At 50.8% G+C, this 22186-nt stretch overlaps 7 protein-coding genes across 7 annotated transcripts; 4 read left to right on the top strand and 3 right to left on the bottom strand.

The window, feature by feature from the left end:
* Nucleotides 1–125: 125 nt before the first annotated feature.
* CC1G_14570 (GTPase) lies at nucleotides 126–4663 on the top strand (the record flags this gene model as incomplete). Its single annotated transcript, XM_002911092.1, has 16 exons — nucleotides 126–178; nucleotides 241–412; nucleotides 469–727; nucleotides 783–910; nucleotides 971–1372; nucleotides 1431–1917; nucleotides 1973–2370; nucleotides 2427–2537; nucleotides 2588–2797; nucleotides 2858–3334; nucleotides 3420–3846; nucleotides 3899–4151; nucleotides 4209–4242; nucleotides 4311–4457; nucleotides 4530–4589; nucleotides 4646–4663. The coding sequence occupies 16 exons, from the start codon at nucleotides 126–128 to the stop codon at nucleotides 4661–4663; spliced, it is 3636 nt and encodes a 1211-aa protein (XP_002911138.1).
* A 186-nt stretch (nucleotides 4664–4849) lies between these two features.
* CC1G_14569 (gamma-aminobutyric acid transporter) lies at nucleotides 4850–7064 on the top strand (the record flags this gene model as incomplete). The annotated part of the gene is made up of 7 exons (XM_002911091.1): nucleotides 4850–4933; nucleotides 5291–5415; nucleotides 5474–5675; nucleotides 5726–6132; nucleotides 6187–6397; nucleotides 6452–6859; nucleotides 6918–7064. 7 exons carry the CDS (start codon nucleotides 4850–4852, stop codon nucleotides 7062–7064), a joined length of 1584 nt encoding a protein of 527 aa, XP_002911137.1.
* Nucleotides 7065–7895: 831 nt separating this feature from the next.
* On the bottom strand, nucleotides 7896–8817 carry CC1G_11391 (hypothetical protein; the record flags this gene model as incomplete). Its single annotated transcript, XM_001841176.1, has 2 exons — nucleotides 7896–8465; nucleotides 8515–8817. 2 exons carry the CDS (start codon nucleotides 8815–8817, stop codon nucleotides 7896–7898), a joined length of 873 nt encoding a protein of 290 aa, XP_001841228.1.
* Nucleotides 8818–11521: 2704 nt separating this feature from the next.
* On the bottom strand, nucleotides 11522–14563 carry CC1G_11394 (hypothetical protein; the record flags this gene model as incomplete). Its single annotated transcript, XM_001841179.2, has 8 exons — nucleotides 11522–11861; nucleotides 12059–12267; nucleotides 12324–12567; nucleotides 12623–12656; nucleotides 12872–13250; nucleotides 13301–13868; nucleotides 13918–14405; nucleotides 14462–14563. 8 exons carry the CDS (start codon nucleotides 14561–14563, stop codon nucleotides 11522–11524), a joined length of 2364 nt encoding a protein of 787 aa, XP_001841231.2.
* Nucleotides 14564–14824: 261 nt separating this feature from the next.
* Nucleotides 14825–16859, top strand: CC1G_11395 (peptidase M24; the record flags this gene model as incomplete). The annotated part of the gene is made up of 11 exons (XM_001841180.2): nucleotides 14825–14945; nucleotides 15000–15190; nucleotides 15256–15313; nucleotides 15365–15449; nucleotides 15497–16027; nucleotides 16080–16354; nucleotides 16404–16440; nucleotides 16491–16525; nucleotides 16576–16640; nucleotides 16692–16751; nucleotides 16806–16859. 11 exons carry the CDS (start codon nucleotides 14825–14827, stop codon nucleotides 16857–16859), a joined length of 1512 nt encoding a protein of 503 aa, XP_001841232.2.
* Nucleotides 16860–17389: 530 nt separating this feature from the next.
* Nucleotides 17390–19559, top strand: CC1G_11396 (nucleolar protein NOP58; the record flags this gene model as incomplete). The annotated part of the gene is made up of 7 exons (XM_001841181.2): nucleotides 17390–17508; nucleotides 17577–17746; nucleotides 17811–17970; nucleotides 18026–18134; nucleotides 18193–18274; nucleotides 18333–18769; nucleotides 18825–19559. The coding sequence occupies 7 exons, from the start codon at nucleotides 17390–17392 to the stop codon at nucleotides 19455–19457; spliced, it is 1710 nt and encodes a 569-aa protein (XP_001841233.1). The 3' UTR covers nucleotides 19458–19559.
* Nucleotides 19560–19856: 297 nt separating this feature from the next.
* On the bottom strand, nucleotides 19857–21296 carry CC1G_11397 (hypothetical protein; the record flags this gene model as incomplete). The annotated part of the gene is made up of 1 exon (XM_001841182.1): nucleotides 19857–21296. One exon carries the CDS (start codon nucleotides 21294–21296, stop codon nucleotides 19857–19859), a length of 1440 nt encoding a protein of 479 aa, XP_001841234.1.
* Nucleotides 21297–22186: the final 890 nt, after the last annotated feature.

The following is a 22186-nucleotide window of genomic DNA, read 5'->3' as shown; positions in this document are numbered from 1 at the left end:
TCACCGCCAATTGATCTGATCGGAGTCGCCGGAACCCAAGGGACCATTGACTCAAGCGGCGACCACAACAAAACAACAAATTTACATTTCGTTCTTGTCGTTCTACATCGTCCAACGAACTCACAATGCCGCCAAAAAACAAGGGAAAGAAGGGAAAGAAAGCCCACGACGACTACTGGTGCGTCTCACCAGACTCGATAGCGATTTCGAATGGCCTTAATCAATCAGATTATCTTCCAGGGACGACGCCGGAGAGCCCATTGCCCCCAATCTCGCGGCCGCCCCGCCCCCTGAAGACGACGACGACATCGTTTTCGAGAAACCAAAGGCCAAGCCATCCGCATTCGCCCTCCTCAACGAGGAAGGCGGCGGTGCTGGCGATGACGATGAAGAAGACTTTGGCGGTTTGATGGTATGTGCCGAAGACCATACATTCATAAGGACGGATATTAACCATCTTGGCTTCAGTCTGCAATCAAGGCTTCATCCACCAAAGACAAGAAGAAGGAGAAGAAGAAGAAAGCCAAAGCTGCAACTCCTCCTCCTGAAGAAGACGAGGATGAAGCACCCGCCGTTTCCAAAGCACCTGTGGAAGTCACTGCTGATGATCTTATGGACGACGAGTGGGGCCCTGTTAAAGACAAAAAGAAGAAGGACAAGAAGGGCAAGAACAAAAAGGCTAAGGCAGACGACGAGGACGAGAAACCAGACGAAGATGGTTTGAAGGGTACGGTTTGTTTACTACACCCTCTTGTGATAATCAATTCTGAACCTCAATACAGCAGATACAGGTGTTTCAACACCTCGTGAAAAGTCTGTTGAACCAGGCGAGGCTGGCGAAGCTGATGAGGGCGGGCCTAAAATTCTCTCCAAGAAAGAGAAGGAGCGACTCAAGAAGGAGAGGGAAAAGGTGCGTTTAATTTAATAATGAGATAAGATCGTGAGTTAACTCCCCGGTTTCACAATCCAGGCAAAGAAAAAGGCCCAGGCTGCTGCCAAAAAGGCAGCTCAGGCTAATGAGAAGAAGGAGGAGAGTCCAGCCCCTGAAGCCGCACCTGCAGCTGAAGCCAAACCCCAGGCTGAAGAAGATGAAGAAGAGGCAGATGAAGCTCCAGGCAAATCTGACAAGAAGAAGAAAAAGAAGAAGGCGAAGAAGGATAAGGAAGAGGAGCCCGCCCCCGCACCAACTAAGAAGAAGGGTGGCGCAATTAGCGGTCTTCGAGCTATGTTGGAGGAGAAGAAGCGACTGGAGGAGGAGGCTCGAAGGCTCGAGGAGGAGGAGAGGAGACGTATCGAGGAAGAGGAACGTAAGGAAGAGGAGGAGCGAAAGAGGAAGGAGGAGGAGAAGCAGCGCAAGAAGGAGAAAGAAAAAGTACGTCAACTTGTCTCTAATTCAACGAATAGTGAAATTGAAACTCGACTCCGTCCAGGCGAAACGCGAGCAGCTCAGGAAAGAAGGAAAGCTTCTGACTAAGAAGCAGAAGGAAGAACGACAAATGGCCGAAATACGAAAACAGGCTCTTCTTGCATCTGGGGTACAAATCGAGGGCCTGCAGGCTTCTGGCAGTGCACCGCCGGCGGGTAAGAAGGTAGTGTATGGGAACCGCAAGAAGAAGGGTCCTGCTGCCAAAGCTGCATCCCCTGCGCCTGAGTCAAGACCTCGATCTCCTGAACCCACTCCCCCTCCTGCATCGCCTTCACCCGCTCCAGAAGCAAAACCTGCCAAGGACGACTGGGAGGCATCCTCCGAAGAGGAGGAAGAGACCAAACCCACTGCCCCCACCAAACCTGCCGTCAAGGACTCGTGGGACGACTCCTCTTCAGAAGAAGAGGCCGAGCAACCTCCCGCGCCAGCGCCCAAAGCTGCTCCCACTCCAAAGGCTGCTCCCAAGGCCCCCGAGAAACCGGCTCAAATGGGTAGGGTATTTCCATATAATTTTGGTGACATTCCCAAACTCAATACGATTCGTAGCCGCTCCAGCTGCTAAGGCAGCTCCAGCCGCGAAAGCAGCACCAGCGAAACCTCAAGCTGCTGCTCAGGCCAAGAAACCCGCAGGCAAGGCTGCGCCCGCCAAACCCGAGCCCGAGCCCGAATCTGAATCTGAGAGCGAATCCGACTCGGACGAGACCGACTCAGATGAGGACTCAAGCTCTGGTTCTGGCTCAGATTCCGACGACTCTGACGCCTCGTCTGATGAGGAATTGACCAAGACGCAGCAGTTGGCCGCTCAGAAAAAGGCCGAAGCCGCTGCTCGAAGGGCCAAGGCTCGCGAAGAGGCTCTGGCTGCAAGGAGCAAAGACGACCTTCGCAGTCCAATTTGTTGTATTCTCGGCCACGTCGACACTGGTAAAACGAAATTGTTGGACAAGGTTAGTCTTTTGCCTAAAATAGTGGGTTGTTATTCGGTTCAACGAATATTCCATAGATCCGTCAAACCAATGTTCAAGAAGGCGAAGCTGGTGGTATCACCCAACAGATTGGTGCGACCTACTTCCCTGTGGAGGCCATCAAGCAAAAGACGGCGGTCATGAACAAGGTATAGTGTAGAGTTGAATTTCTAGAATGCCGGTTAACGTCGTTCTACAGGATGGTACCCAAGAATACAAGATCCCCGGATTGCTCATCATCGACACTCCTGGTCACGAGTCGTTCTCCAACTTGCGTAGCCGAGGAAGTTCACTCTGTAACATTGCCATTCTCGTCGTCGATATCATGCACGGACTTGAACAACAAACCTTGGAATCCCTGCGGATGTTGCGAGACAAGAAGACGCCGTTCATTGTCGCTCTTAACAAGGTAAGACCGAGATGGAACTTAACCTCTTTTTCCCCTCCGCTGAATTTCATAACGCATTAGATCGACCGTATCTACGGGTGGGAGGCCACGCCGAATAACTCGTTCAGGGATTCCCTTGCAAAGCAGAGCCGTCACGTACAACGCGAGTTCGAAGATCGCGTGACAAAGACGATCGTTGCCTTCGCTGAGGAGGGTCTCAACGCCTGCCTCTACTACGAGAACAAGAACTTCTCGCGAAATGTCTCTCTCGTACCCACTTCTGCCATCACTGGAGAGGGTGTCCCCGACATGATCATGCTCCTCGTCAACCTCACCCAGCAACGAATGAGCGACCGACTCATGTACATTTCCGAACTTGAATGTACCGTTTTGGAAGTCAAGGTCATCGAAGGTTTGGGAACCACCATAGATGTTATCCTTTCCAACGGATACATGCGAGAAGGCGATCGGATTGTGGTTTGTGGTCTGAATGGACCAATCGTTACCCAAGTTCGTGCACTCCTGACTCCGCAGCCCCTTCGAGAACTCCGAATCAAGGTGAGCATGTTTTCTATGCCCGAGCCATAGCAAACTTTATACTTACCACTCGTTTTCTCTTACTTTTTCTTTTTACTATTCCTAGTCCGCTTACGTGCACCACAAAGAAGTCAAGGCGGCTCTCGGTGTCAAGATCGCAGCGCCCGACTTGGAGAAGGCTATAGCCGGATCCCGCCTGCTTGTCGTTGGCCCAGATGACGATGAAGAGGAGCTCAAGGACGAAGTCATGTCTGACCTGACGTCCCTCCTCAACAGCATCGACAAGTCCGGTCGTGGAGTCTGTGTCCAAGCGTCGACTCTGGGTTCGCTTGAAGCTCTCCTCGACTTCTTGAAGGACAGCAAGATCCCTGTCTCTGGAATCAACATCGGTCCTGTGCACAAGCGTGATGTCATGCGAGCCGGTACTATGCTTGAGAAAGCAAAGGAACTGGCCGTCATTCTCGCTTTCGATGTGCCCGTCGACAAAGATGCTGAAAGGTTGGCGGAAGAAATGGGTATCAGGATCTTCACAGGTGACTACCTCTCCTTACATCTTCTTGAATTCTGCCTTACATCGCACTATAGCCAACATTATCTATCATCTCTTCGACTCATTCACCGCCTACAATGCTCAGATCATGGAGGCCAAGCGAGCAGACGCTGCACCCAAGGCAGTCTGGCCTTGCCGCCTCAGGATCATCGCAGCTTTCTGCAAGCGTGACCCTATCATCCTCGGTGTCGATATCCTGGATGGTTCGCTTCGGGTTGGAACACCCCTGGCTGTCGTCAAAATCGACCCCAGCACGGGTACTAAGCAAATCATCGAATTGGGCAAGATGTAGGCGCACATCCCATCAATTTTTTTTCTTACGCCGCTCATTGACATTTCCTTTAGCACCTCACTGGAGATCAATCACAAGAACTACGATGTACGTATTAGCGTCATCTCATGTGCTCACAAGACCAGGACAACTGACCACCGAAATAATCAAAACAGATTGTGAAGAAAAACCAGGCAGGAGGAGGCGTGGCTGTCAAGATTGAGCATGCCGTTTATCAGTCTGCCAAGATGTTCGGGCGGCACTTCGACGACAAGGACGAGATTTTGAGTCACATTTCCCGGCAGAGTATTGATGTCCTCAAGGTTAGCTCCGAACTTTTTTTCTTCTGCTCCACTGGTATCTGATGTCTGACTGAATGCTCTTTTTTTCTATAGAACAACTTCAAGTCTGAAGTTTCCAACGAGGAATGGCTGCTCATCCGAGCCTTGAAGCCAGTATGTCCTTCTCCTTGTGCCGTCGCTTTTCTGGTGTACTTACCCCTATTTTTCAGCGCTTTGGAATTCCCTGAGAGGATTTTCGGACCGATTTCTCGTTGGGCGTGCCTTAATCATGGCGTCATGTTGATTGCCAGGAACTGTGGACGATTTAGGGTTAGGGTTCTTTCCCATATAAATAGTCAATTTTAGCGCTGTAATTTGAGGACATCGTCTTGCTTGCCATCTCCTTCGCATTGGACAAAAGTATTCTTTCTCCAATGTCGACTCACTCGAAAACCTCCAATCCAGACGTCGAGGGCGTTAGGGACGCTCGTTCCATCGACGAGGATGAACTTCAATTGGTAAACGCAAGCTTACGAGGCGTAGCACTCGGTGGACTTCTTTCCTCGTTTAACTGCGCTTGTGTTGCGAAATCTGGTAACGTTCTAAAAGGCATAATCTGGAACGGCTGCGGGTATCCTGTCTGCACCTCATGTCCCTATGGACTGACGTACAGAAGGATTGAGATTACACCGCTTGAACCTGATCAGCGCTGATACCTGCGTAGGGAAGCCTCCAGAGTTATCGTCTCTTACTGTATCTCATTGTGAACCCAACTAACCATGCTTACTTTGATTCTTAGCAAAAACTTGGCTACAAGCAGGTAAGTTCAACTAGTACTTGCGAATCACATTGAATCGGTTCTGACGCGTTTGTAGCAACTTCATCGTACATGGAACATCGTCGAGAGCTTTGCTGCAAGTTTCTGCGCGCTCAACTTCATCGGTGGTGTCCGAACTGGCCTCTTCCTGGGCTTGCTCGCTGGCGGTCCAGCTGCCATATGGTCAGTGACCCACGTTTGTCCCACTTTCGACAATTCTCACTGACCCATGTCGTTCCAGGTCTTCGTACATTGTTACCATCTTCTTCATGATGATCACAGCCTTCATTTTGGCCGAAATCTGCTCTGCCCTTCCTTTGAGCGGCTCCATTTACATCTGGGCAGCTGAAAGCGCCGGTCCAAAGTACGCTCGCTTCGTTGGCTTCATCGTCGCCTTCTGGTCATCGACGGCTTGGATGACATTCGCTGCTGGAAATTGCCAGGTAAGGCCTTCCGTCACAAACACAGGCTACCGATCGCTAATGTCTATCAGACGACTGCCAACTATATCCTGTCGCAACTCTCGGTATGGGAGGTCGACTTTCCCGGTGGCGTCACGTCCGACAACATCAAGTTCCGTGCTCTCACTTGGGCATGCGCTGAAATCATCCTGATCATTGCCATTGCCATCAACTACCTGCCTCCTCGCCTCTACTCGATGATCTTCCGGGTTTCGATGGGTCTCATGCTTGTCGACTTCCTGTTGGTCGTCATCTGGTTGCCCATTGGTGTTTCCAACACCTATGGATTCCGGTCCGCGAAGGATGTCTTCACCATGACATACAATGGAACCGGCGCACCTGCAGGGTGGAATTGGATTCTTTCTTTCCTCTTCACTGCTGGTTGCATGACGGGCTTCGACGCCTCTGGTCACATTGCGGAAGAGACGAAGAATGCTCGGTACGTAGCGTGTCCACCTGTTACCGTTGGCCCAAACTCAATTGCATCTTTCAGAGTCGTGGCTGGAAAGGGTATCATCAGTAGCGCTCTCGCAACTGGCCTTTGCGGTTTCGTCCTCACCATCCTCCTGCTGTTCTGCACTCCCGACTTGGACGTCTTGTTCTCCCTCAATGCTCCACAGCCATTCGTCCAACTCTACGCCATGGCGCTCGGAAAGAAGGGAAGCGCGTTCATGACCGCCCTCGCCGCATTCGGTCTCATCTTGGTACGCCGATAGTCTTCCAGGAATCCCAAAACCGGACTAACTTCATTTCTGCAGAATACCAGTGTTGCCGTCGTTGCAGCATCCCGCCTTGTCTTCGCTGTCGCCCGTGACGGTATCCTCCCAGGCTCGAAATGGGTCGGTGCAGTCGATTCTCAAGGCCAACCCAAGAACGCCGTCACCGTCATCTACATCTTCGGTGCCATCGTCCTCTGCACCATCCTGCCCAGCGAAGTCGCCTTCTATTCCCTCATCTCGGCTGGAGGTGTCCCCACCATCGCAGCATACGGCCTGATCGCCCTCCTCCGACTCACGATGACGCCCGACGCTTTCAAGGGATCCTACTTCTACCTCAAGGGTTTCAGGAAGCCATTTTATGCCGTCGCTGTTGTCTGGAATGGTCTCATCGTCTGCGTCATGTTGTCGCCTTTCTTCTTCCCCGTCACCGCAGAAGTCTTCAATTTTGTGAGTACCTCCCTATCAATCGTCGCTTGATGCCCTCATCTAATGACACTGTCCGTAGGCTTGTGTCATCTTCGGTACCTCGACCATTCTCGGTATCACCGCCTGGTACTTCACCCCCGAAGACAAGTGGCTCAGCCGGGAACAGGTCCTCGAAATCTTCGAGACCGCCAACGCTGTTGATAGCAACAGTTCCGTTTCATCTTAAGCCAACCAAAATCACGATTTCGATTCCTCTCGTCTCATGTTTGAATTTCGGATTCGTCCTGTTTGCTATACCTTTATGATTTACCCGTTCGCACATCTACTCCGCATGTTGTAATTTGTGACTATTCCCTATGCTTGGTTAATCTATCTCTCTTCAGCCTAAAGTGACGGACTCGGATCCAGGTTGATAAGATACGAACGGCATTCTTACATATCAGATAAGGGAAACAGGCGCCCGCGTTCTAAATTTAGGTAGGTGTATCATTCTCGTGCAACTTCAACCTACCGTCACTCCTCTTCTTCCTCTACCACGTTGTATGCCCAAACTCCGAGAGGCAGACTTCGACTATCGTAACACCTTTGAGCTCTATGGGAAAGCCGCGGTGCTGAGTTTCGTTAATCACTTTTCCCTAGGATTATCAACTGTTTCTCGTAACCACTCGACATTCCGTAACATTCAGAGGTATCCTGGGTTTTACATATTCGAAGTGACATCCCGATCGCGATAACGGGGTCGACAACAAGTAACGATGCATCTACATACGTAATTCCGCTATGTCGACTTGATTAAACGCTAAACCCGCCCTCCCGCTCGAAATGTGGTGACGAGACGCCTTCTGTGAACGCGCCCTCTTCGTGTCTAATAGGCTCGTCTTGGCATCGGGACCGAGTTGTCACAGTATGCCGTCTTGCACAGGACTTGAAGCTTGGGGTTCAACTTCCTATACTATGAACGTCAATACGCTAAACACCTTGCCGATCACTCTTAAATGGACTTACTGACGGCGGCTGACGAGTTTCAGGAATAACTCTTACTCTCTTCGACTTAACCCTATCCAAATCTATTTCCAAAGTAGATACTCGTGCCGTCTATGTGATCTTGATGTCCATCTTCGTCCTCCGCATTGCTTGGACGAGCCCAACGCGCCGTGTCAGCAGGTGTCGTCGTCCCAATGAGGTCATTCCCAATAAGCGCCCGATTCTCGATGTGCGTCTCGTGCCTTGGCGGCTCGGTATAGGCCCTTGGCACAACAGCAATAGAAGGTGTCGCAGGTGTCGCCTCTCCTAGTAGACCATCTATCTCCTTTGCCTCGCTATCCCCTGTCGAATGCCGAAGAATACCCTTGAGAGGTTTATCCGAAGAACCGGAGGGAGGAAACAACGAGGGACGACGTTTCAGACCTGGAGGTGTTCCCTGGGACTTCTCGTTCTGCACGGTGGCAATAGAAGACGCCCAGCTGACCCTCTGCTTGTCCCAGCTAAGCTCGGAGTTTCGACCGGGCGTTAAGGACTGCTCCCCCTCCCGTTTGAAGTCGTTCCTATGAGCCTTCTTGCCCGAATATGCCTGTACAGTGTAAACTCGACGCCGAGGAAGATTTTGGGATGCCATTTGAAAGTCTATCTACACTCAAAATCAGAACGATCGACCGATAAATGAGGCTTAGACGTACATCTCTTTCCAAGTCATCAGGCATATCCTGCATCCTCCTCTGCCATACCACCGAGTACAGATACCACGAAAAGGTAACCACTATGACGCATCCTACAATCCCTAGACCCAAGAACCCATATACCTGCACACCGATCCAAAGAGGCTGAGAAATAGGCCGTGGGTCTACTGGAACTGGGACTGTCTGTGAGGGTTTAAAAGTCGAATGCGTCAATTCAGCGATACCCCTCGCGGATAACTGCTGGGAAGTCCTTGAACTATCGGGAAATGCGGTCCTAGTGGCCTCAGACTCGGAGTCTAACATGTTCGGGTGCATGGAAGATTTTAATAAAGGAGTGGCCATCACACTCGGCGGATGGCAGGTGAAGTCGCGTCAGTCTTGAATTGAATTCAATGTAGACCACCCCAACCAAAACGTGTGCGCTCCGCGATATGGCCTGATCGCCACCGCCCCAATTTCGCGCCGTCAGCACTCGGTCCAAACATAGCAAATAATCAAACGAAGAACCCGGATTCCACCAGTCGAGCAACTCCGGATTCCTGTAGGTTCACACAGAACCAAAGGCTAAAGCCGGCGGCTCCCCAATTCGAGACCCGGGTAACATTCCAGCACCACCATCGACACTGATAGCAGCGAGACATCCTGACTGGCACATCTGTCCCCATCGCGTGTGGTCGGCACAGTGCGATGCAGGGTAGCCCTCGACACCGACTAGAAGTGCAAATTTAGCAATAGGCCAGCGGAACCTAAATGTCGTGAAGCATATGTCGGAATGTCGACTTCGAGCTGCCGGCGGGTGCCTGTTCAAAGCGGGAAGGCTGGAATCCGAGGGTCGAGAATGGGTGGTCACCGATCATTGTCCTGTAAATGGGTTTCAACATTCGGCAGGACAGCTCGCTAACACGCTCCTCAGAACTGATTAAACCTTACTGACAAGGTCAAAACAAATGCGTTTTCCACGTCTAGAATCGTAGCCATTAGTCTCCTTGAATGATGCGGCATTCACCGGGTCGCAGCAAACCAACCGTTGGGAGTCGAAAAGCAATTCGTGAGCTCCCACTGTCATGTCTTGGGAGACCAGAAGAATTTAGCTTAAGCTCGGATGATTTAGAATAATGGGGCAGCTGCCAGAAGTCGAGAAGCGACCCGCGCACTTCTGTCAGTGGAGGAGGAGGTACTGGTTCTCTCCGACTCGGAGCAACCCTGAAATTGCGATGGCGCGGAGATTACCCATGTCCGCTCTCGAAAAGTCGAGAGCGTTGGATTTTCCCGCCAGGAACGCGGAAGGTCTACGCGTCGAGTAAGCAACTCTCTTGGGTTGAGAGTTTGCGCTTTAAATTACTCGAATTTGAACTCGTTCAAGCGAGGGTTCGGGAGGCTCATTGTGGTCAAACTTCAAATCAAACAAACCCATAAGAATTTCGGCCCGCCAAACATGATGCATGAAAGTCAGTGGGAACTATACAGTTCCAATGCATACTTTCTCGTCTTCCATCAGTTGTCCACTGAGACAAGCATCTGCCTTCCGGTATCCAGGCAAACTAGAACCACTGCACTGGCTGGTGCCTGGGGAGTATCGCCTAATCAAGGAAAAGTGACCGTTAACAAACTTCGCATGGAACTCGTACTATTAGCACACCTATTGATTTCTCGCTTCTGATAAAAGGGACCTAGGTAGACACTCCACCTTCTGCAAGCGAAAATCATGACATGTGCATAAGGAAGCTTAGCATTGCGAGTCGACGTTCCCAACAGGTGGAAGGTAATAGTAACCGGTGGACTCGAAGCTCGAAGGAGCGCCCAACAGTTCGCGAAACCCAGAGGCTACTTGCCTTTGAACGACATTAAACGACATTCCCGCAGTTCTTCTGGATCTACGTCTCTAAGAAAACAACCATACGCGTGTCGCTGATTTTCTCCAGACGCGATGGGCGGGCTCTTTCCGGGAATGACGATCTCGACAACTCGTAAAAGTACCAACGTTTGTCTGATATTCGGCTCGAGGGACCAGCCTTGACTAGGAGTGGGACAGAGATCCAGTGCACACCTACATCTGAGTTGGTACCGCAATTCCCCTTCTCAACCTCATTTTCAGACTGTCGAATCCTACACTCCAGTAATCGAAATCCCGACTCCAGATCGGTATCTTATTCCATGGAGAAATACATCGGAAAATCTTCCACAAATAACAACATTTCTCACTTCCTTCACTTCCCCCGCATCATCATTCAACGCCATCCCCCGTTTCCTCCTCTTCTCGATCCCCTTTAGCTACTCACTCGCCCCAACCTTCTCTACAATCATCGGCGGTCCCCGCGAAAACTGCACATATGGTTCATTAACCCAGAGTACACTAACGTCTTCTGTGCCTCGAGAATCCGCATAGTTTCCAAGTTCCGAGTAGTGGGTGCCTGTAAGATAACAGTGAGAAACCGACAAAGCCGTCGCGACAAAAGCTAAACGCCAAACTCCAGGAAGAACCGCCGCGCCGAGGCCATAAACTAAATGACTAGTACCTAATGCAAGCAGCCTATCTACCATGGCCCATGACATCGACGCCTTTAATCTAAGGTGTAACGTTAAAGATTTGAGATGAGGTGAAGGGATCTGGTGCAGGGCTCAGAACGCATGGGAAAACACAGGCCAAACCGTGAAGTGCGGTGAGCAAAAAGGAGGCAATAATACATAACGTTAAGTGTACACCGATATCAGGAGAGATTTGTCTATCTTAGCGATCTGGACCATGTTATTGTGTCGTTAGAGCCGACCCATTTGCGAAAGGATCCTCTTCAGAATCTGCAATTGCAAAGACCACGTCGAGGGCTGTCTTGAAGGCGCAGGCGCGACGCGCCAATTTAAGCTTGTTGCAAAGCTAATCGGAGCCGCACCGCGAATGTTGCCCTGTTCCAATGGCAAATATACAGACATGTAGAGAAGAACCAAGCCTGAAGAACCTGGAGATGGATCCGTTTGAATCTTCGCCCTGGAGACAGGGAATTGATCATGATCACTGGATGCTGTTCAATAACTGCATTCCCGCGAAGACATCCATTCGCTGAGTGGGGTTAAGAGCCGTAGGAACCATGGTAGAGAACTCCCATTTTGTTCCTGCGTTTAAAGTCCCATCGACAACTTTCACAGAAGGCGCCACTGCGAGTCCCTCAATCAAGTGAATGGTTCCTTGAACAGTACATACATCTGTGGGAGCCTCGCCCGGCAGCCTGTCGTCGGCACACACATCTACCTGCCTCACGATCCGACAAATAGCGAGGCTCGAGCACTGACCGTCAATGACTCTGTCACTCATGAGAACAAGTATGTCTTCACAAGAAAGAGCCCAGCTGATCCTAGAAATGTCAGTCATTCGAGAATTAACAGGGTTGAATGCAGTAGAATTATGATACAGTTGAGATTACTATATAAAGCGGAATTAAATATTAAAGTAGTTCATGTAGGGCTTTATCGTATTGGTGCGGCATGTGAGCACTGAAAGATAGTCAGTTCGAAACTATGCAGCGAAAGAGGTTGCCATTTGTACACTCACGTCAACATGTTCTTCGCAAAAACGAGTTGCGAGAACACTCGTTCCACGTCTAGAACGTCGAACAATCTGAGCTTGTCTTTCGAACTATCTGGCCAGCGTTGGTGTGATAAATGAAGGTCTTTGTCACGGACCGCCCAGAGCACTCTTCCCGGCGGGTACATGTCGCAATTCTGCATACATGCTTCGAGTGTTTTGCGGGTTGCGATAAACTAGAGGAGTTCCATCAGACATCGAGCATTGGCTGAATATCAGCTATTCTACTCACCCATTCCATCTCACCGGGAGATCTCTTGCCTGCTTGCCACTCCCTCGCTTTGGCGGTAACAGCGGAATATCCTTCCCGTTTATCCTTCTCGTGCGGCGAGTCGTTAGCTTCGCACAACCACATGGCAGCATTGCGGATGTCACGGATGGAACCAAGGGATAGACGCGAAACGACGTCATGAGAGTAAACAAAAGAGACGATAAGTTTGCTGGCGAGTCGAGAGAGTGCGGCATCCGTCAATGCTCTGTCCATCGGTGGTCAGCGTGCGCGAAAACTCGAGGTCAAGCGGGATAACCTACGGAGGGGCGAAGCAGTATACTTGTACGCGCCGTCCTACGGGGAGTCCGCTCGATGGTACCGTTAAGCATGTTCTAGGGTCTGCCCAGATCTATCACAGGGGGATGAGTGCCATTGACAAGAGAGGGAGACAGACGGCGTACCATTCCCAATAGCGCAGCAACTCCAGCGCCGAGACTGTGACCACACAGAACGAGCTCTGCACATGTATATAAACCCAGGGATATGTTCACCAAGCCCTAAGGACTCACCGAAGTCAGGGTTGGCGTGAAGCGCCTCCATCACAGCCAACTGTACTGGTTTGCCTATTCCACCCATAGCCTGAGCCATCCGAAGCATCCCACCATGGACGTGGTATCTCGGCGTAGAGTCTACGGATGCAGCCCTTCCTCGTCGTTTGGTTGAACCGCTTGAAGTCATAGTTGGGAAAGCGAACTTGCCCGGCATATGGTGTATCTCGTCCTCGGTTGGAGGGGGCGTTTCAGCGGGTTGGAACCATTCTGGCTCACAGGTCAGGTCAGCGGCGATCTCGTTTATTGACATCGTTCCTCTAATGACAAGGACAACTTGTTCCCGGCTGTAGTCTGTGAGGACCCAGAAGCGGGGCATAAGGTGCTCATTTCCAATAACCTGCAGAGAATATTAGAGCAAACTAATCCAAGCAGCATGGTGGTACCTACCGCTCTCGACTTCAGCTGCTCCTTGATGTTGTTCAGACGTTGCCTTGTCGACTGTTCGTCATGGTGACCCAAAGAGCTTTCAAAGATCTCTTGATCATGTTTACCCAGCAAGATGTCCCACCAGGAATATTGCTGGAAAATGTCAGGAGTAGTGCCCGAGTGACATGCGTCTGTAGGCTGACCAGCAGCCTCTGCTTCTGAGGCGTCGATAGCAGTAGCGAGCTTTGCCTCCTCCCAGCCTTTCGTCTCCTGAGTAGCCTTGGGTACTGACTCGGAGTGGGGAGAAACTCCAAAGAAGAGCAAGCTCGCGCCTCCATAACCGGCCAAGACCATTTTGGAAAGTCGTCGAAGAGTGGCCTTTAGCTCCGCTAGTGGCACTGTGTCTTCTGGGACGTCCCGGTCGATGAGACTTGCAAAAGATGGCTGCCGCATGGAAAGCTTGGACCGGCTTCGTCTGAGCCTCAGCTTCTCCGCCTGTGTCGGTTCCTCTCCGATGTTGGCAGTGATAATTTGCGAACCGCCCTTTCCAGGGAATATGACATCGGAAGTGACTCGAACGCGAGAGTGTCTGAGGTTTGCGTCAGCACTGCATCTGAATATACCGAATCTAGACTTACTTAATGGTTCGATGTTCATGGTGATGCTTGGAGGCGTCCTTGACATCGTGCTCCTTGAGGTACTTGAACCACCGTTTCTCCTGCCACTCCTGAGTGACTCCCTGTAACGCGACCCACCCCACAATAGCCCGAGCCACCTGAGTTAGGCCGTACTGCTTCTGAGGGAGGTTGTCGTGCCCTGGGGGATCCTTCCATTCCCGTCGTACGAGGTCAATGAAGGATGCCAATGAAAAAGAGGCTTCACTGCTTCCAGGGAAGAATACAGAGAGGACATTGATCGAGCTGTGGGCTGCCAGTAGGGATGTATTGGTGATGTATTCACCCAAGTGAATTGGCGCCAATGTAATCCGTTCTGCAAGTGTGAAGGCAGTCGAAACGGCTCCTGTGACCACTGGTTTCGTTACGCCGTTTCCACCAAAGAGGGCAAAGTCAACGGCGACTGTGCTAACGCTGGCTGCCGTCGTGCATATCCCTCGAGCTAATGAGAACTAGATAAAGCCGTCAGCCGTCGTCGTCGACTTGGTTTTGTACAAGAGCTGCGTACCCCTACTCGTGTGCCCAACTTTGCAGCTTGAAACCCAATCGAGGAGGCAGCGAGCGCGATGTCGAGCCCCTGTCTGCTATACTTGTCCCAATTTCGAGCCATGCATGAGAGTTAAGAAGAAGAAAGAAACTGCATTCCCCAAAGATTGGATTCGGATTTGTACAAGTCCAAACCAAAAGGGCGTTACTTACCATGCGGTCCATGTGATAGCGAGCGATGTAACCCTATTCTGGGGTTAAGGTTATGACGGGAATTTCGAATTTGGCGCCGGCAGCGACCGCGCCTGGCTCGTCACGGTCACCATCCTTGTCGTCGCCGCCGCCGTCTCCAACAGCGTAGCCATCGCCGAGCTCGTCGTCGTGAATGCAAGCAACCAACAATGCCTTGTTAAGGCAACTCCGAGCCCAGAGCCGCAGAAGTTTGGCCACAGTCGCGAAACCAGCTCAACACGGCCAGCCGTTCGTCGCTTCGCATCCTCATTTGAGTCCGTGCTCTTCTTTCAAGGAACTGGCGTTTAGCTGACATGGTCACAATACAGTCTCTGAGAAAGATGTGACTCCAGGAATATCAGCTGCTGAATACGATGCACGGAGGAAGAAACTGATGGACATGCTGCCAGAGGCCAGCGTTGTTATATCCGTGGCAACACCGGTGAAATACATGAGCAACAGTCAGTTCTTGAAGTATCCAAATATGTTTATCTCTGACCCGAACGCCCGCAGATATCTTGTACGCACAATCTCGAATCGAACAGAGCCATTCTTAACTCAAAATGCAGCTACAAGTATCGACAGGCCTCGGATTTTTGGTACCTCACCGGGTTCGAGGAACCTGATTCAGCTTTGATCATGGGTGCGTTTAATTCTGAACTTGTATAATGGAATGCCTCTGATCTCTCCTTAGAGAAGACCTCGACGTCCAAGGGCTATAGAATGACCCTGTTCTCGGCAGGAAAAGACCTTGCCAAAGAGAAATGGGACGGAGCGAGGTATGTCCCATTTCAATTTGCGTTTATATGATCTAAATATCATGTAGAACTTCATTCCAAGACCTGGAGAAGATTTTTGGTGCCCATGATGCAGCGCCGATATCCAGCTTTTCGTCCAGACTACGTTCCATTCTCGGTTCCTACTCCAATGTCTACGTCGACGTGCCAAATTCCACTCGCCGCTCCACCACGAATTCTATCCTCAAAACTCTTACAGCCTCTTTACGCGGCACGACGTCCCTCAATGACATCCCAGTTTCAAAGCGACTCCCTCTGGCCCCAGAGGTCGCAAAACTCCGACATATCAAAAGCGACGCGGAGCGGAAGATTATGCACGAAGCTGCAACAATCAGCGCGCGAGCCCATGCCAAAACGATGCGATTTGCGGAGCCCGGCAAGTGCGAAAGCCACCTGGCAGCTCACTTTGAGTACATGTGCGCTTTGAACGGTTCGCAAAGGCCTGCTTATGTGCCGGTTGTTGCGTCTGGTCCGAATGCGTTAATCATCCACTACACTTCAAACAACCAAATTATCGGAGAGAACGAGCTTGTCCTAATCGACGCCGGATGCGAATACAAGTAAGTTTTCCGTGGTCACATCCGCCTCTGGAGATTCTGACTTTTGTTACAGCGGATACGCCTCCGATATCACTCGCACCTTCCCCGCCTCTGGATCCTTTACCGAGCCGCAAAAGGACATCTACACTGCTGTCCTGAACGTTCAGAGGAAACTCGTCAGCTACTGCTTCGAGGAAGCGAACGTCAGCATGCAAGAGCTCCACAGACTCTCTGCGCAGATGCTTAAAGAAGAGCTCAACCAGATTGGGTTCCAACTTCACGGCACGAGTGCTTCAGACCTGGAGCGTGTCCTGTACCCCCATTATCTCAGCCATCCCATTGGAATTGGTACGTCAGTCGTACCACCCTTCGGTGAATGTTTGCTCAACGCCAGTAGACCTTCATGAATCGACATACTTTGACCGCAATGCTCCGTATGCGCCTTTCAAGTTCTATGGAGGGATAACTAATGATCTATACTCAGGTTAAAGGAGGGGAATGTGATTACGATTGAGCCAGGTATGGTATTCGGATTGAAACTGTCTACCCCGTCTAATCTCTCTCCTCAGGCATCTATGTGCCGCCGACTGCTAACTTCCCTAAGCATTACCATAATATTGGGATCCGCATCGAGGTAGGCGCAAGCCACAAAGCCCGTCATCTGTTGCCTAACTCGATTCTACAGGACGAGGTTTTGGTCGGCAAGAGGCATCCCGTCGTTCTGTCTTCGAATGCACCAAAGGAGGTCAGTACTTGCGCACCTTTATCCCACTCTTCTCAAGGCTGACGAATGTGACAGATTAAAGATATCGAAGGGGCTTGCCAGGGCAAACTGGACTTCCAACCCCTCTAAAAGCACACTCAACCTAGAGATCTTACACTATGTAGAGAGTATTGACCTACTAATTGCGTTAATGACTTTGGAGGTTTCTTTGAATGGCTTGGCAGGCGTGTAGTCTCGGCCTGGCGGCAGACAAGCGCCCACGGTGGGCATCACCGAGGTTTTCCACGCTGAGTGTGCGTGGGAAAGCATGAGAGAAATTTGTGATTATACTGTTGTTGGAAGCGATATCGTCCTCCACAAAAAACGCAGTTGAATCTGCAAGGTTTCGGCCTCTAGATCCCTTATATTTCTTTTCTTTTCTACCAATCACTTGGTACAATCTTCTGGGTGTCTCAATGTGAGTTTCAACGGCTTTTTTCTGACAAGTTTGAGAATCGGTGAAGCTGACGCTGGATTTTGGTCTGAATTCCAGTTATTCGCGACACACAGGACGACGACGAAGACTACAGACGATTGTATAGCATTTGAATCATCAAGACCCTAGATACACTTCATCAGACAACGTTTTTTCATCCCCGCGACCACAGCATACGTCCGCCATGCTCGTTCTCTACGAAACCGCCTTGGGCTACTGCCTGTTCAAAGTCTCAAATGAAGCCAAGTTGGAGAGTGGGGACCTGTGGAGGGAGTTCGAGAGTCCTGAAAAGGCGAGCAAGCTGTACGTCGCCGTCTGTTTTTGCTCTAGCCCTTTTCTCATCTTCTCGAAATGTAATCGCGACCGCTCAGTTTGAAGCTCAAAGCCATCCACCGCTTCACGTCAACGGCAACTGCTGTTGAAGATATCACTGCCATGCAGGAGGGCAAGCTCGGCAAGGGCCTCAAAAAGTTCCTCACCGAGGAAGTCTTGGAGAAGGGCAAAGGAAAAGAGTCGATGGTTGTCGTTGACCCCAAGCTCGGTTCGTGTTTTTTTTTTTTCTGTCTTCTAAACATTGCTCGGGTTTTAACCTTTTTAACAAACAGGTCGCTCAATAGCAAAGAAGCTCTCGATTAAAATTGCTGAGGAGACTGTGAACGCTGACCTCTGGAGAGGTATCCGTGAACAACTCGCCGCCCTTTTGGAGGGCCTTGACCCCAAAGATCTTGCTACCATGAGCTTGGGTCTCAGCCACTCATTAGCTCGGTACGTCGTTTCGATATCTTTGTGTTGCCAGAATGAATCTAATCTCGTCGGCTAGATTCAAACTCAAATTCTCACCTGACAAGGTGGACACTATGGTCGTACAGGCCATTGCTTTGCTCGATGACCTCGACAAGGAAATCAACATCTATGCCATGCGTGTCAAGGTTAGCCTTTTTCCATTCTTGTCTCTTTTCACTTTGCTGAGCTTGTCGCCGTGTTCAGGAATGGTACGGCTGGCATTTCCCTGAGATGGCCAAGATCATCTCCGACAACGTTGCCTACGCCAAAGTCATCCGACATATGGGTAAGTTGACGCGTAGCTGACCATCCCTGGCATTGTGCTCATATATCAATCCTATCAGGCTTCCGAACAAACGCCTCCAGCACCTCCTTCGAACACATCCTTCCCGAAGACCTCGAACTAACCCTCAAGGCCGCTGCCGAAATTTCCATGGGTACCGAAATCTCCGACTCTGACATTGCCCACATCCACCAGCTCTGCGACCAAGTCATCTCAATATCCCAATACCGTGCCCAACTCGCCGAATACCTCCGCAACCGCATGAACGCCATCGCACCCAACTTGACCGCCCTGGTAGGCGAGTTGGTTGGAGCTCGTCTTATCAGCCATGCTGGTAGCTTGTTGAGCTTGGCCAAGTACCCCGCAAGTACGGTACAGATCTTGGGAGCTGAGAAGGCTCTGTTCCGAGCGCTCAAGACGAAACACGACACGCCCAAGTACGGATTGATTTACCATGCTTCATTGATTGGCCAGGCGCCACCGAAGTTGAAGGGCAAGGTAAGCCAATTCCCTGAACTTGTAAACGGGCACCACTAATCGTTCCGCTCGACAGATGGCCCGTATGGTTGCCACCAAGGCTGCACTGTCGATCCGTGTGGATGCTCTCACCGACGCAGACGGCAAGTCCGAGGATGCCGCTTCTGCCATTGGTGTCGAAAATCGCACCAAGCTCGAGAAGCGACTCCGCGACTTGGAGCACGAAGCCGAGTTTGGTACTGTACGACGATTCGCTGACGGTGGTGCCAAGCGACAGCAGAAATTCGAGATGAAGGGTCAGACCAAGACTTACAACACCAGTGCGGATGTGGTTATGGGTGATGCTGAGGACCTCGTGCCCACGCAACGTGAGACCGCTGCTGTCGAGAACGCTGTGAAGGCCGTTTTGGACGTGAAGGAGCAGAAGAAGAAGGAGAAGGAGGCAAAGAAGGCAAAGAAGAAGGCTGAGAAGGAGAAGGCCAAGGAGAGCGAGAGTGAGGATGAAGACAAATCGTCAAAGAAGGAGAAGAAGGAAAAGAAGAGGAAGAGGCGAGAAAGTGACAGGATGGATGTCGACGAGCCTGTCAAGGCGGAGACTGAAGAGGAGAGAAAGGCGAGGAAGAAGGCCAAAAAGGCTGAAAAGGCTGCCGCTGCTGAGGCTGGTTCGGAGTCACCGAAAAAGAAGAAGAAGAAGACCGAGTCGTCATAGTGGGTGGGTGGCGTAGCAAGGTGTATTTGTTTTCCTCTTTGTGTCTTTTTTTTTGTGTTCTAGCTTTTTGTTCCTGTTTAATATAATCTCGGATGTACATCACTATATGCTTCGCCTCTCCCGGATAAGACACGGCTATAGCGGTCGGAAACCACAGATTAGTAACTTGTATGTACGCCCGGATTGGTAGGCCCATTCGGTGCAAGGTCGTCGAATGACGCTGATCCCAGGCTTCGGATAATCGGCTGGGTGGGCGACCAAAATTCGTTCATTCACAACTTCTTGTACGTTTCCAAATTTTATTCAATTGGTTTTATTATGATAAAGAGACTGAATTACTGTTATAACTGTAAACATCACTGAAGGGAAAATGTAACTTGAAAAGGCCAACTACTGCAGTCAGGTTTTGCCGGCAGCTTGAGCAAGCTTCCGCTCAACCTTGAACGTTGCAGACTTCAGGACAGCAAAACCCGTTCTACGAGCACTCCCCTGTCTCCTTGGATCTTGTACAAATCGCCAAAACGGAGCATCGTGGAAGATGCGGGTCATCAAGACATCCTTCCCTGTCTTTCTCCTTCCATGTGCAACACGGGGACCAGACTTCTTCACCACCAAACGTTGATAGGAAGCTTCAACAGTCACGACTATATACTTTAGAGCAGGCAGCACCCGCTCAGTCTTGCTCCGCTCGTGAAGCATATCGAATACACTGCCGTCGCAGTTACCCCGTACCGAGATCGAAACCCGACGCAAAGATGGCAGCGCTCTAAGGAGGTCGAAGAGCTGCCGGTCGCTCAGTAAGGACTTGGACAGATCCAACACTCGTAATTTGCATCCGCTTTGGTTGACCATTTTGAGGATGTTTGGGACTACGCCGAGGTTCCCTCCATTGTGTAGCGGGTTCATGAATGGGGCGTCAAGGATAGTCAAGCTCGTCAACCTTGGGCAGGTTACCAGCGCGAGTTGACGTGCCACGGCGTCCATATGACCACTCAGGTGCAACGTATGGATACGTTTCTGAGTGACGGGCCTAAATATCGTCAGGAGGTGTGGGTACCAAGTCGAAATGTCTAGGTAGAGGATCTCGAGCTCCGGGTTCTGCGAGAGAATGAGTGGGAGAAGGTGTCTCCTACAGATATCCTGGTATATGTGGATATAAACCGTCATACGGCGAACCGTTGGCAGGGCAAAGTGCTTGAACCAGTCAGCGCTCGGACTGATGGGCCCATTCCGAATTCGAAGGAACGACACGTGCAGGTAATCGAGGTTGGGGAAAAGTTGCGAGAAGGTAGTCACGTCGTCGGGCATTGCAAAACAAGGGGCACGGAGTTTAAGAGACCGGATATTTTCGAATGGCTTGAGGTCCTTGTTTCCAAGCGCCTTAGTGAAGAGTTCCTTCATCCAAGTGACCGATTCAAGGGATAGTCCATGGAAGGAGAGCGTGATATGCTTCGTACGAGGATCAGCACCAGAGAGAATAAAGTCGGCGAGCGAGGACATTCCATCAGGCAAAGGGGCAAACAGAGAGAAACCAGTGTCGTGGGACAGTGTCAAGGCCGTCGTTGGCAACGCGCAGGATCGTTTGGACCATTTCTTGATGAGTTGCACCAGGTTCGCCATGTCCGTGCCCCGGTAGAAAGTAACTTTCAGGTCAGCCCATACACTAGGTGTTTTCAAGAGCACGTCTCTGAAGAGAGAGCAGACCGTCGCCAAAGTAAAGATCTCCTGGACACTGTATTCGGAAGTGGCGAATGTAAGGATGATGCTGAGGAGTTCATTGGGGAGGGACATCAAGTTTAAGCGCCTAACCGCTGCTTGTGGACGAGTTGCAAGAGACATAGTGACGGTCTAGTCCCGGTGATTGGCTGTAATTTACTGGGGCTGGGTGTGGAGGATTTGGAGGCTGCACGGCGGAGCTGGAGATGGGGATGCCAGTACTTGTGTTCCAGGTGCCCATTTATATCGGTCAATGCACTGCTCGTGCCTCAGGCAGCCGCGTCTGATTGACTTCCAAGAAGTTCGACTCTATAGTCTAGCGACGAGTGGCTTTCACAGTTTGGACCGTCAAAATAGCTCGACGGTGTTGTATTCGCGGAAATTACAAGCGCGAGCCTCTCAGGCACCTGACAGTCCTCGACTAGACCTCAAGCTTCAAGAGCCGGGCTGCCAGTGGAACGACGATATTACACAGTTCAACGTTCAAGCCATCCTCGAGCACATATGGCCATTCATCAAAACCCATCGTTCATTCAATTTGGACGAGGTGAGTACATCGATACCAACGGTATTGTATAACAAGTGCGTAAAATGACATGCTGACAACCATATACGAAAGAGGTAGAGATGTGTATATGGGCTATACATATTTGGCGGTTTATAAAGTACAAAAGGGAAAGGTAAACAAAGAGTCGAATGACCATGCTTCTCTGGCCTGTCCAGGTTAGACGACGGTGACCCTGGCCAACCCCAGACAAGAGCGCAAATCCGAAAGCTGGTCGTCGGTTAGAATAGTGTTCACGAACACCAGATCCTCGAGCTCACACCCACTCTCCCGGATGAGGATCCTGACATTAGTCACGATGCATGCATCTGGATGTATAACAGTATTGCAAGTGTCAGAACTTCCCTTGCCCTCGAGCCTGAGAGAGCGCAAGTTCGGAAGGACCACAGTGAGGAGTTGACGTGCCAGGGCCTCAAACCTACCCTTCAGGGTTAGCTCAGAGAGGGTT

This window comes from Coprinopsis cinerea, assembly GCF_000182895.1.
Source record: "Coprinopsis cinerea okayama7#130 chromosome 5 map unlocalized cont3.5, whole genome shotgun sequence".
In the NCBI taxonomy this organism is placed as follows: Eukaryota; Fungi; Basidiomycota; class Agaricomycetes; order Agaricales; family Psathyrellaceae; genus Coprinopsis; species Coprinopsis cinerea.
The sequence above is the reverse complement of the archived record's forward strand: the minus strand, read 5'-3'. Positions and strand labels throughout refer to the sequence as shown.